At 41.9% G+C, this 13,740-nt stretch overlaps 1 protein-coding gene across 1 annotated transcript in view; it reads right to left on the reverse strand.

Moving 5' to 3' along the window:
* ATP8A2 (ATPase phospholipid transporting 8A2) overlaps window positions 1-13,740 on the reverse strand; it is a 979,867-nt gene that overhangs the window by 41,262 nt on the left and 924,865 nt on the right. The window contains exon 35 of the mRNA XM_082246766.1: window positions 2,805-2,909. Coding sequence (XP_082102892.1) covers window positions 2,805-2,909 — 105 coding nt within the window. The remainder of the gene's footprint in view (window positions 1-2,804; window positions 2,910-13,740) is intronic.

The following is a 13,740-nucleotide window of genomic DNA, read 5'->3' on the forward strand; positions in this document are numbered from 1 at the left end:
GTGAGCAGGTATCTGATTTTGACAGGTAACTGCTCCCACTTCCGTTCTGAGCACTGCGATGCTCGGCAAAAGAAATTCTCTTTCCTCGGTCCCCCTGCAGTCTTCTGGGACTCTCACAGGTCCCAGAAGAGTGCATCCACCATTCACAATGCGCCGTGCGACTCGAGTATGCGTAGTGGGCACTCGGCTGTGAAGCCGCAAGCTATCAAATCTGGGTGCCCATATTGAAGATGCCGGCGCCACTGAGGGAGGACAGAGGATGAAGACAGCTAGGCTGAGCTCACCGCTGGACCGTGGGACAGGTGAGTGGCTGTTTTTTAAAAGTCCGCAGCTACACTTTTTTGTAGCTGCTGACTTATATTTTTATGATAGGTGGCTGGAGCTCCTTGTTTAATGTGCCTGCATTCTAGAATACTTTTTTCTTTAGCTTTGTATATATAACTTGTACTTTCCTCAGTTGTTCTACCAGACACCCATTTCAGACTCATTTATTACTCAAAACCTTATCGCCTAGACCTGTCCCATAAGCCTGTTTTGATTACGTTGTTTAAAGAGCGCTGTATTCCATCCATATGACAGCAGAAAAAAAATATAGGGCACCAAATCAAAAGACAAATTAGGGAGAAGTAAACATAAATGGGGACTAGGTAGACACTGCAACTGGGCTCCCTTACTAATGTTTTCGGCAGTGAAGATTCTACATTTACCACCTGGTGTCAATAACTGTGACGTAAATGATTTCTTACCTACATTATTGTGTTAAAGGGCAAATCCATCCAAAATGGATTTCTCCACTTTGGATGAATTAGATGAAGCTCAATCTTCCCTGCTAGGCTTTCCTACATGGCCATGATAGGCAGTGAATCTGGCTAAGAGGCTGAGCACCTTCTTTTCATCTGCAGCAGCTTTCCTTAATATACAGCTATGGAGCACATGGTAGAGTGTATAGCCAAAGTGGGAAAGACCTGTCAAAAGACTGAACCCTCAACTGCGTCTGTGCTAAAGTAGTCCATAAACATGTGCAGTATGAACAGAAGTGGACAGTTACAGGGGTCAAAAACAATACTAGAGGCCTTATCCAATACCACAAAGAGAAAAGCCCCAAATGCTGTACCCACAGCAACCAACCAGAGCCCATCTTCTATTGGTCTGTTATTATAAAAGTGAATTCTAATTGGTTGCTTTGGGCACTGCATTTTGCATTTATCTCCTTGTACAGATTATTGAATGAAAACTCAATTTCTGTGTTGCTAACCCCTTTCTGCTAGGTAAAGACTCCAGTAATCACTATCTGCATCTCAAATAGATAACCTATGTGCCCATTATCCTTTAAAAAAAAAAAAACTAAGAGGCTTTTTGTTTTAATAAATCCTGAAGCTTTACTTTTTTGGATATTCCCTTATGCTGTGGGATGTACTTTTTTTTCCTGTGTGTGTCCACTGCTCTTCCCGTAGCTGTCAGTTCATGTAGCTGAGCAGGTCTTAAAGTGGTTGTAAACCTCAGATATGAAATATGAACAAAGCACATCCCTCTATAGTGTGTACTTCAATCCAGAGCACTAAGTGTCATTTCTGTCCACTTCTTTGTTCCTCTGCTATAAGCATGACATTTGATGGGTTTTCCTGACACCAAAGGAAAAATGGTGGCAGGGGAGGGCACAGTCTACGATTGACAGCCTTAGTCTTGTTCCTGTGTGCTGTGTGAAAGGGGAGTGTCCCTTCCCTCCAATCAGCTCTCAGAGCTCTGCTCACTGATGTAACTTCAGTTCCCTGCCCCCTGCTTTTCAGAGCTGATCCTGTGTAAATTCTGCACTTTGAATGGAAGTAAGGGAAAGACAGCTGTACATAAACAGGTACAACTTATGTAAGAGGAATTGTTAAATCTCTGTGTATAATTTGAGACCAGTCACATGACTGGGTATATGTGAGGGTTTACTATCACTTTAACAGGAATCTGAAACCACCTCTATTCTGCTGTACAAATGCTGCAATATACTGGGCACAGATACAGTATTTGTGGATATCAGGTACAGGGCAGAACACGTGTTCCTTCGCTGAATGGAAAGTAGATAAAGCTTTACAATTTATTTAATGATTTCATTGTTTTTTTTTTTATTTTTTTTATTTTAGTAGGTACATTGTAGTTCCTCTTTCAAAGGTTTTACTCTTCAGACCAGCTTAGGCATGGCTTGCTGACAATGGGAGTGACTTGCCCAAATTTGTCAAAACTGGAGCTTGAGTGAATTTGAAACAGAATGTAATGCAACATAACCATTTATTTTAAAAAGCTGGGATGCATAATTTCTGAACAAGCTAAAGAGTGTAAGTATACATGAGTAGAAAATGTGTCTTTCAGCACAGCTGTGCTTATGTGTCAGAGACAATCGATGCAGGAAACTTTGTGGATCATTGGATCAATACTGCAATTCTTGTTTTATCTTAAGCTTTTACATACTTACCAACTGATTCCTCTTTAACTATATTATAAAACATCCAAACCAAACATTCAAAAATATACTATTTTCTTTATTTTAGTTAAAAAGCATTTGTGTTCCTCCTTTTGAGACTCAGTAGGAACAGGACAAGTAGCTTAAGGTGGGTTTAACCCACTGAGTGCTCTACCTTGTGGATGAAGCCATTGGACGTAGCATTAAAATGCCTTGAAGCGTATCCACTTGGTTTAATTTCCAAAAATACTAAACATTAAAATATAAAACTAATAAAGCATTTCTTCTGATGTCTAGAAGTGGGTACTGCAGGAAGTTTCTAACATTTCTGCAGTAAGTAGTTATAACTTTTGTTTACCTTTTTCCATTAGAATCACGCATGGCAGCCTTGCTCATCTCCTTGGAGCGGGTCTCTATCTCCTGGACTTGCTCTAGTAGAGTTTTGTTATAGGTGTGCTTGGCCCTGCATAAAAAGAAATATGTCAGTCAGTTTCCAGCATACTGAGTTATCATACAGGGCCATGAGATGTGGAGGTCAGATCTAAGTTTGCAAATAGGCAACAGAGGCATAAGCGCTGAGTGGGAAGATTTTAGGGGGCTGAAGCTTGACCCTTGCTTCTTTGTCGTTTTCCCAATTCCTTCCTAGGAAAGCCTTTAGGAAAATAATCTTTTTGTAGTATTCACCTAATTTATGTTAGAACTTTACAGTCATAGAGGATACAAAGTAAAACCAGTCGAAGGAGGGAGACAGATTTAGAAGGTTCAGTCATTTTGGTGTCTATTTCTTGCATCACAGATGTGTATATGCACACAATAACTGTTCTGTCTTTAGAGCTTTTCTTAAATATATAATTGCTTTACTTACCACATTTTCACACTCCTATTTCAGTATTTTTAAAGCTTTAATTTGGTACATGGAATTCATAAATACAATATGTGTGTTTATGATTATACATAGACAAAATGTTAACATACGTTAGTGTGTTTAATAGCTAATACTATTGCTAATATGTTCACTGTAATGTTTTCTCCTAATCATCCTGAATACAGAGACCCCAAATATGTATAAGTTTACTGGTATATATTTGCAAAACAAGCATGTTTGTTTTCCGACTTAAGGGGGTTAGGATTTTCTTCTGCCACGGAGTTTAATGGCCTATGGCACTCTAAAAACTCCTAAAAAAAAACACCTCAACGGACTTGCGTGGTATATTGTTAATATGGCACTGGTTTATTTCTTATGTAGATTATTGGAAAGTAACACAAATTATTACATATTTATAACTTCCCTACTGCCAAAACGACAGACAGGGAGCTCCCAGCATGGATAGCAGTACACCAGGCTAGGAGGCTGAGCAGCTTGTTGTCATTGGCTGCAGCTCTTCCCAATATATTTCTATGGAATTTATAGTATAATTTATAGTAGAGAACAAAACCAAAGAGAATCCCAGCTCAACTTACCGACCAACCTGCAACCAATTAATTTATCCTGTCTAACATTTAGAGTTAGAACTACAGAAAATATTGGGGTGCCATGAAGAGGCTCTGCAGTTTGCACACATATCTGCAAATGTGTGTAAACTAAATCCCTGTTTTTAATGCATACTGTTAGTATAAGTCGGTTGGTTGCAGGTTGGTCGGTAATAGGGATGATCGAACGGTTCAGGTCGACCATCGGTTCGACCCGAACATTGGCTGTTCGAGGTTTGGCCGAATTCCGAACTTTTTGCTGAAAAAGTTCGTAATTCGGCAACCAGAACCGACCAAAATGCAATGTGACAGGAACTGGGCTTTAAAAGCCCGTGATTGGACCAGAACCATCAGTAAAAGCCAATTGAGGGGGCAGGAGAATGCTAGGAATGTGACTGGAGTGACTAGGAGGTGCAGAGGCCAATCATTAGTGAATACGCCCCCCAGTATATAAGATAGCCCCGCCAAATCTCTACCATTTTAATACAGGGCTGTGGAAGAGAGTGGAAGCAGTTCTGTTACTTCTGCTTCAAAAGTGTCATTTAGCAATTATTAGTGTGAGGAAAGGGATATCTAGTGTAGTTAGGGTGCTATTTTCCACTATAGTTAGATTCAAAAATCTAGTTTCTGTAGGGTAAGTGTTAGGTGCCAGAGTGACCGTAGTGTAGTGTAGGGTAAACTGACTCTGACTGCTATGGCAGGGTGACAAAACCCTTCCATGTCAGGGTGACCGCTATAGAGAAAAGATCGTTTCTCTTAGAATACTTACAGAACCGGATAGTGGCTTCGCCCCTGTCACCCTGCATACACATAAATAGGTGTGAAAGTAGCAGAAACCTATGCTTGCGCTAATGAAATAATTAACACCCATATGGCTTCTCTGCTATCACACCTATATATGTGTATGTGTATAAATACATATAAGTGTGTGTGTATATATATACCCCTATACAGAAGTTCAGATGTTATGCCTGCCTCCAAAGATGCACAAAAAATGCCCAAAGAATTGCCAGCTACAAAAACGCCCAGGTGTGTTTTTGCAGCAGGCGTTTTTTTTGGCATTTTTTGGGGTTCTTTGGAGGCAGGCAAAACATCTGAAATTCTGTATAGGGGTATATATTTACACACACACAGTTATATGTATTTATACACATACACATATATAGGTGTTATAACAGAGAAGCCATATGGGTGTTAATTATTTCATTAGCGCAAGCATAGGTTTCTGCTACTTTCACACCTATATATGTGTATGTGTATATATACATACATGTGTGTGTGTGTATATACCCCTACACAGAAGTTCTGATGTTATGCCTGCCTCCAGAGACGCCAAAAAAATGCCCAAAAAAACACCAGCTACAAAAACGCCCAGGTGTGTTTTTGCAGCAGGCGTTTTTTTTGGCATTTTTTGGGGTTCTTTGGAGGCAGGCAAAACATCTGAATTTCTGTATAGGGGTATATATACACACACTTATATGTATTTATACACATACACATATATAGGTGTGATAGTGTAACGCTCCTGCGTTTCATGTATGGTGTGGATTTTCAGCTGCAGAAATATTCCACTTCAGTAGTCATGTAAGAGAGATGCTGAGATACCATTCCCAACCTCAATGACTCATCATGTGTGGAAGGTCTTAATTCAGCTAGTAAATACACACACTCAACAAGCTGGTTCCTAGAGTGACTTTATGTATGTAGTAACACAGTGATGAAGATTTAAGAGATAGGTTGAGTGGAGGTGGTAGGTGACAGACACTTGAAGGTAAGACAGTAGCAGATGGATGCAGGTAGGTTTAGCAATCATGTATGGTAGCAGATGACAGAGTAGCAGGTGGACATACAAGAGTGATCAACCCAGTGCAGGAATAAGTAGCAGTAGTCTTAAGAGCTAGCAATCTAAATATGCAGATGTGATAAATAGTCTTTACTATGCAGAGCTAGATAGTGTAAGCTTAGTATAAGTTTATAGAGGGTTCCCCTGCGGGGTACTTAGCACTAATAGCAATACAGCCGAAGGTTGGTTCAGGAGGAGCGGATGATCCGGAAGCGGGATGCAGGGATCAGCGCAGCGAGGTTCCGTCAGCGAGGTATGCTTGCAAGCACGAAAGCTTCAAGCCAAGTTAGCATCCAGGTAAGGGTGTTTGAACGAACACATGTGAGTGAGAACCGGCGCTTTAAATAGCCATCTAGTCCGGCGCTGAGTGATGACAGCTTCAGTCTTAAAGGTGTATGCGCACCTTTTCAAAAGAGAATGGTGGGGCGCATACACTTGTGAAAAGAGTAATTTAGGGTACCAAAGGTACCGGAACATTACAATACCCCCCGCTTAAGGCCGGCTCCTGAAGGCCTCTGGAGCTGGTTTGTCTGGGTATCTCGCATGAAAATTGCGGATTAATCTAGGGGCATGTATTTCAGAGGTGTTTAGCCAGGTGTCGTCTTGGGGCCCATAGTTCTTCCATCTAACCAAGTACTGAAGTCTTCTTCTGTAGATACGAGAATCCAGAATCTCTTTTATCTCGTATTCTTCTCCACCTTCAACTTGTACAGGAGGCGGAGGTGGAATATTAGGCCTTATTCCGTGGTCCGGAACATGGGGCTTCAGTAGCGACACATGGAAAATGGGATGGATTTTTAGGTCTATTGGCAATGTAAGCTGTACTGCAGCTTTTCCAATAAGTTTTTTGATTGGGAAAGGTCCCAAGAACAGAGGTCCAAGCTTTTTGCTAGGGATCTTCAGTCTTAAATTTTTTGTCGAGAGCCAAACGAGGTCCCCGATAGTGTACTGTGGAGAAGGTCTTCTGCGAAGATCATAGTACTTCTTTTGTTGACTGTGAGCGTGTGCAATGGTAGTATTTAATAAACCCAGAGAATCCTTTATTTGGGTAAGATAGTCTGAGGCTACTGGGTTGTTTGAAGGAAGGATGCGTGGTGGAAGAATAGAGGGATGAAACCCATAGTTCAAGTAGAACGGACTCTGCTTGGTTGTACTGTGGGTTGCGTTGTTGTAGGCAAATTCTGCCAGAGGGAGAAGATCCACCCAATCATCCTGTTGGTAAGAAGTGTAACAACGTAAATACTGCTCAATGCATTGGTTGACTCTTTCAGTCTGTCCGTTGGTCTGCGGATGGTAAGGAGAAGTGAGCTTCCGCTCGATCCGTAGTATGTGACATAGTTCTTGCCAGAACTTAGAAATAAATTGGGATCCACGGTCAGACAGAAGAGTTTTTGGGATACCATGTAATCTAAAGACATGTTTCATCAGGAGTTCTGCCGTTTGTTTGGACGAAGGTAGTCTGCGAATAGCAATGAAATGTGCCATCTTTGTCAGATGGTCCACTGACACCAAGATGGTATTAAATCCTTTGGAAGGAGGCAATTCTACGATGAAGTCCAAGGACAAAACTTCCCATGGAGTTTGGGGTATTGGTAGACTGCATAGTAGACCGGATGGTCTCGTAGTGTCAATTTTGGACCTGGCACAGACATTGCATGAAGAGACGAATTTTTGTATAGATGTTTTCATGTCAGGCAACCAGAATTGCCGGGAAATCAAATTAAGAGTCTTTGTCATACCCATATGTCCTGCCATAGGCACATCATGAGATAATTCCAAGATCTTGGTGCGTAGGGTAGGTGGTATGTAAAGTTTGTCGTTGTAGTAGAGGAAACCTTCTGCATCAGTATTTAGTTGTGGTGGGGGTGAATCCAAACTTATACCATGCAAAACCTCTTCCTTCAAGGAACGGACAACTCCAATAATGCGTTTGTGAGGTATTATAGGAACGGAAGGGATTTCAAAGTAGTTTTCTTCAGTTAGTCGTGATAGTGCATCCGCCTTTTTGTTTTTATCTGCAGGTGTGTAAGTCACTAGGAAGTTAAACCTTAGAAAGAATAGTGACCATCGTACCTGTCGGTGCGAGAGAGTTTTGCTAGTCTGAAGATATTGGAGGTTTTTATGGTCCGTGTATATAATTATTGGTAATTGGGTGCCTTCGAGTAAATGTCGCCAATTCTCCAGAGCCAATTTTATAGCAAGCAGTTCCTTTTCACCCACGGGGTAATTTATCTCGGGACTGCATAGGGATTTAGAAAAAAAGGCGACTGGATGAAGTGGTGAAGTGTGGGTTGGTCGTTGGGAGAGTATTGCTCCTACTGCCATGTTTGACGCATCTACCTCCAGAATGTATTGGAGGGATGGGTCTGGATGGCGTAATATGGGAGCGGAAGTAAACCTTGTCTTTAACAAGTGAAAAGCTTTATTGGCTTCTTCTGACCATTTGAATGGTTTTTTTATGCTAGTGAGTTGTGTGATGGGTCTCACAATAGCAGAAAAGTTTTTAATGAACTTCCTGTAGAAATTTGAAAATCCCAGGAATCGCTGTAGCGCCTTGCGTGTAGTTGGTGTAGGCCAATCCTGAATGCAGGATATTTTACTCATGTCCATCTCGATTCCTGTTTTGGATATGATGTAGCCTAGAAAGAGTACCTCGTCTTTATGAAACAAGCATTTCTTCAGTTTCACATAAAGGTTATGTGCAAGCAATCTCGATAGTACAAGTCTTACATGTCTTATGTGTTCAGACAGGGATCGTGAATATATAAGTATATCGTCCAGATATACCACAACACAGACATCTAGTAAGTCTTTAAAAATATCGTTTATAAATCGTTGGAAAACTGCAGGGGCGTTGCATAGCCCGAATGGCATCACAAGATATTCGAACAATCCGTATCTGGTTCTGAATGCAGTCTTCCACTCGTCTCCATCACGGATTCGAATGAGATTGTATGCTCCTTTCAGGTCCAATTTTGAAAAATAGGTAGCTCCACGCACCTGCTCAATGAGCTCAGGGATAAGCGGTAGAGGATAGCGATCTTTTATTGTGATAGCATTCAATTTCCTGTAGTCGATAATAGGTCTGAGACTTGAGTCCTTATTGCGAACAAAAAAGAGTCCTGCTGCTGTGGAAGAAGTGGAAGGTCTAATAAAACCTTTTTCCAAATTCTCATCCAAATAGGTTTTGAGATGGGAAAGTTCATCCTGTGAAAGAGGATAAACATGACCGAACGGCAATTTGCTATTTGGGAGTAGATCAATGCTACAATCATAGTCTCGATGAGGAGGTAATGCTTGAGCATTTTTCTCAAGAAAAAACTCAGAAAGATCCTGATAACATAGTGGTGCAATCTCATCTGTCACCATAGACAGAATCTTCCTGGAAGACGGGAGGTTACACGTATCCTCGCAATAGCAAGAGAGGAAGGTCAAGGACCGTTCCTTCCAATCTATGGTTGGTTGGTGTGTGTGTAACCAGGGAAGTCCCAACACAATGGGAAAGTGGGGTGAAGATATTAAATCGAAGGCAGTAGTCTCCCTATGAGACTCGTTAATAGTGACTAAAAGTGCTTGTGTCTGATCGGTGATTGGACCAGAGGATAATGGAACACCTGAGACAGGTTTAAGTTTAGAAATAATAGGAATTTTATTTGAAGCAGCAAAACATATATCAATATAATTTCCACAAGATCCTGTGTCAATCATGGCCTTAGTAGTAATCCTGTTCTGGTCCCACTGTAATGTCAAACAAACAAAAATGTAAGGGTTAGTGAATGAAGTTACATAGTTACATAGTTACATAGTAGGTGAGGTTGAATAAAGACAATAGTCCATCCAGTTCAACCTGTGTAGGTGTGTGTGACTGTAATCATCTAACATAGCCCTCAATCTCCTGATCCTTGAGATGTAAGTCTAAGAGTCTTTTGAAAGTCACCATACTACCCGCAGAAACCACCTCTTGTGGTAGACAATTCCACAATCTTGTAGCCCTAACAGTAAAGAACCCCCCACGTTGCCTGAGGTTAAAACGCTTCTCCTCTAATCGCATTGTATGTCCTCGAGTCCTCATGCAATTCCTTCGAATGAACAGCTTTTCTTCTAAGCTGAGATCCCCATTAAGATATTTATAAATTGCTATCATGTCCCCTCTCAGACGTCTTTTCTCCAGGGAAAATAAATCGAGCGATTGCAGCCGCTCTTCATAGGTAAGGTCCTCCAACCCCCTAATCAGTTTAGTTGCCCTTCTCTGGACTTTCTCCAGCTCCAACACATCCCTCCTGAGGACTGGCGACCAGAACTGGACAGAATACTCCAGATGCGGTCGGACCAGAGTTTTATAAAGTGGAAGGATTATAGTCTTATCTCTGGAATACATCCCTTTCTTTATGCATGCTAATATTCTGTTGGCTTTGGAAGCTGCCGCTTGGCATTGCATGCTGTTGCCTAATCTATCATCAACTAAGACTCCCAGATCCTTCTCCATTTTTGATTCCCCCAAGGGTTCCCCTCCTAACGTGTATTGTGTTTTTATGTTTTTGGTCCCCAAGTGCAAAACCTTACACTTCTCCACATTAAACCTCATTTGCCATGTCGTTGCCCACTCCTTAATTTTGTCCAGGTCATTCTGTAGGATATCTGCTTCATGCTGTGCAGTTATTGCCCTGGCCAATTTTGTGTCATCTGCAAAAACTGATAACGAACTACTGATCCCGTCCTCAATGCTGTTTATGAATAAATTGAACAAGGTTGGTCCCAGGACTGAGCCCTGGGGCACCCCGCTTACTACCTCAGACCAGTCTGAGTATGCGCTGTTTATTACTACCCTTTGGACACGGCCTTTTAGCCAATTCCGTATCCAAGAGCAAACCCTGCTGTCGATACCTGCAGACCTTATTTTATAAATTAAGCGCTTGTGGGGAACTGTATCAAACGCCTTAGCGAAATCCAAGTACACCACATCCACTGGTCTCCCCCTATCTAGCTCACAGCTCACTTCCTCGTAGAATGCTAAGAGATTGGTTTGACAAGATCGCCCATTTGTAAACCCGTGCTGGTTACTACTGATGATGTTGTTATCTTTAGCATACTCTACGATATAGTCCCTTATCATCCCCTCCAAAAGTTTACATATTATTGATGTCAGACTGACAGGCCTATAATTTCCCGGGATATGTCTCTGGCCCTTTTTGAATATCGGAATCACGTTAGCCTTCCTCCAATCCCCTGGTACATCTCCTGTCCTAATACTGTCAGCAAAGATCAGGAACAGTGGTCTAGATATAACCATACTGAGTTCCTTGAGCACTCTCGGATGTACGCCATCCGGGCCTGGTGATTTGTTTGTGTTAAGTTTATCCAGTCTTTCCCTGATTTCCCCCTCTGTTAGCCATAGTGGCAAGTCCTGTGTATTACTACTAACCATACAGTCATGGTCAGTGTACCCTTCCTTTTCCTGCGTAAAGACTGACGAGAAAAAAGAATTCAGCACGGTTGCTTTTTCAGTGTCCTCTGTAACCATCCTCCCATCATCGCTAATTATGTGTGCAATATGCTCTGCCCTAGTTTTTTTGCTGTTGATATATTTAAAGAATTTCTTTGGGTTTTTTTTTACTATCCTCCGCTATTTGTCTCTCAAAGTTGATTTTAGCCATCTTGATTTCGTGTTTACACTTCTTATTTTCCTCCTTGTATTGCTGGAAGGCCGATACAGTGCCCTCTGATTTATATTTCTTGAAGGCCAATTTTTTTCCCCTAATAAGTTTTTTAACGCTACGGTTTAGCCAGCCAGGTTTGGCTTTGTCTCTTCTAAATTTATTCCCCATAGGAATGCACTGCAAGATGCCTTTGCTTAATATTGTTCTAAAGCATTCCCATTTTTCCTCTGTGGTCAGTGATCCCAGGGTTTGGTCCCAGTTTACCCTTTCCATCAATGAGTACAATTTTGGAAAGTCTGCCCTTCTGAAGTTTAGGGTTCTTATGTTCCCCACTTGCCTTTTTATATTGTTATTTATACTAAATGTGATCATCCTGTGATCGCTAGAGCCCAGGTTGTCCTGGACTCCTACCTCCGAGATTATGTCTGGGTCATTAGTGATCAATAGATCCAGGATAGCATTCTCTCTAGTAGGGGAATCCACCAACTGCGACATGTAGTTATCCTGTAAGGTTTCCGTGAATAGCCGGGCCTTATGCGAGTGTGCAGTCCCCTCTTCCCAGTCAATGTCGGGATAATTGAAGTCCCCCAATATGATGACTGATCCTAGTTTTGCCGCTTTACCTATTAGTGCTAAAAATTCCAGCTCTACCTCCTCCCCTTGGTTGTCAATCCCCCTAGGAGGACATGTGAACACTCACCCTTCTTTTTGTTGACTAGGGGACAGACATTTATCTTGTGATCCGGGGATGCACAGTACAAGCAGAGATTTTCATATCGTCTTTTGGCTTTTTCCATAGTTGATAGCGGTGGGCGTATGGTTCCTACCTCCATAGGAACGGGGTTAACGGCCGGAAACCGAGAGGAAACGGATAATGGCATTCCCATTTTCTCAGTCTTTCTTTCTCGTAGTCTTCTATCTATGGTAATACTGAGTTGTATTAATGTATCCAGGGTTTTTGGTAGATCCGCTCGGGCGAGCTCGTCCTTAAGGGCTTCTGATAGGCCAAGCCTAAATTGGGTTTTCAGAGATGCATCATTCCATTCTGAATCAAGGGTCCATCTCTTGAATTCCGCGACAAAGTCTTCTACAGGCCTCCTTCCTTGTTTCAAGGATCTTAATTGAAGATCGGCAGTACTCTGCCTATTGGGGTCATCATATAGGCTAGTGAGTTCTGCTAGGAACAAGGCATAGGAGTTGAGAAGCTGGTCGTTTTTCTCAAAAAGAGAGTCTGCCCAGGCTCGAGGATCGCCTGTTAGGAAAGAAATAATAGTACAAACCTTAATGTGATCAGTAAGGTAGGTACGAGGTTTTAGCAAAAAAAGTAACTCACATGCGTTTTTAAATTCGCGAAATTTTTTGCGATCGCCTGTAAATACCAAAGGGGGATTTATCTTGGGTTCAGGGGACTGAGCAGAGGTAAGTTGTGTCAGTCTAATTACCTGCTGCGACAGAGCCTGATTGTCTTCTTTTAATTCAGCAAGTGCGTGTATTAACGCAGTTACTTGCTGTTTTAATTGTGTCACCTGAGTGGTTATTTCTGCTGAATCCATTTGTAGGTTCGTTCAATCTGTAACGCTCCTGCGTTTCATGTATGGTGTGGATTTTCAGCTGCAGAAATATTCCACTTCAGTAGTCATGTAAGAGAGATGCTGAGATACCATTCCCAACCTCAATGACTCATCATGTGTGGAAGGTCTTAATTCAGCTAGTAAATACACACACTCAACAAGCTGGTTCCTAGAGTGACTTTATGTATGTAGTAACACAGTGATGAAGATTTAAGAGATAGGTTGAGTGGAGGTGGTAGGTGACAGACACTTGAAGGTAAGACAGTAGCAGATGGATGCAGGTAGGTTTAGCAATCATGTATGGTAGCAGATGACAGAGTAGCAGGTGGACATACAAGAGTGATCAACCCAGTGCAGGAATAAGTAGCAGTAGTCTTAAGAGCTAGCAATCTAGATATGCAGATGTGATAAATAGTCTTTACTATGCAGAGCTAGATAGTGTAAGCTTAGTATAAGTTTATAGAGGGTTCCCCTGCGGGGTACTTAGCACTAATAGCAATACAGCCGAAGGTTGGTTCAGGAGGAGCGGATGATCCGGAAGCGGGATGCAGGAATCAGCGCAGCGAGGTTCCGTCAGCGAGGTATGCTTGCAAGCACGAAAGCTTCAAGCCAAGTTAGCATCCAGGTAAGGGTGTTTGAACGAACACATGTGAGTGAGAACCGGCGCTTTAAATAGCCATCTAGTCCGGCGCTGAGTGATGACAGCTTCAGTCTTAAAGGTGTATGCGCACCTTTTCAAAAGAGAATGGTGGG

This window comes from Pelophylax lessonae, assembly GCF_965119305.1.
Source record: "Pelophylax lessonae genome assembly, chromosome: 2".
Lineage (NCBI taxonomy): Eukaryota > Metazoa > Chordata > Amphibia > Anura > Ranidae > Pelophylax > Pelophylax lessonae.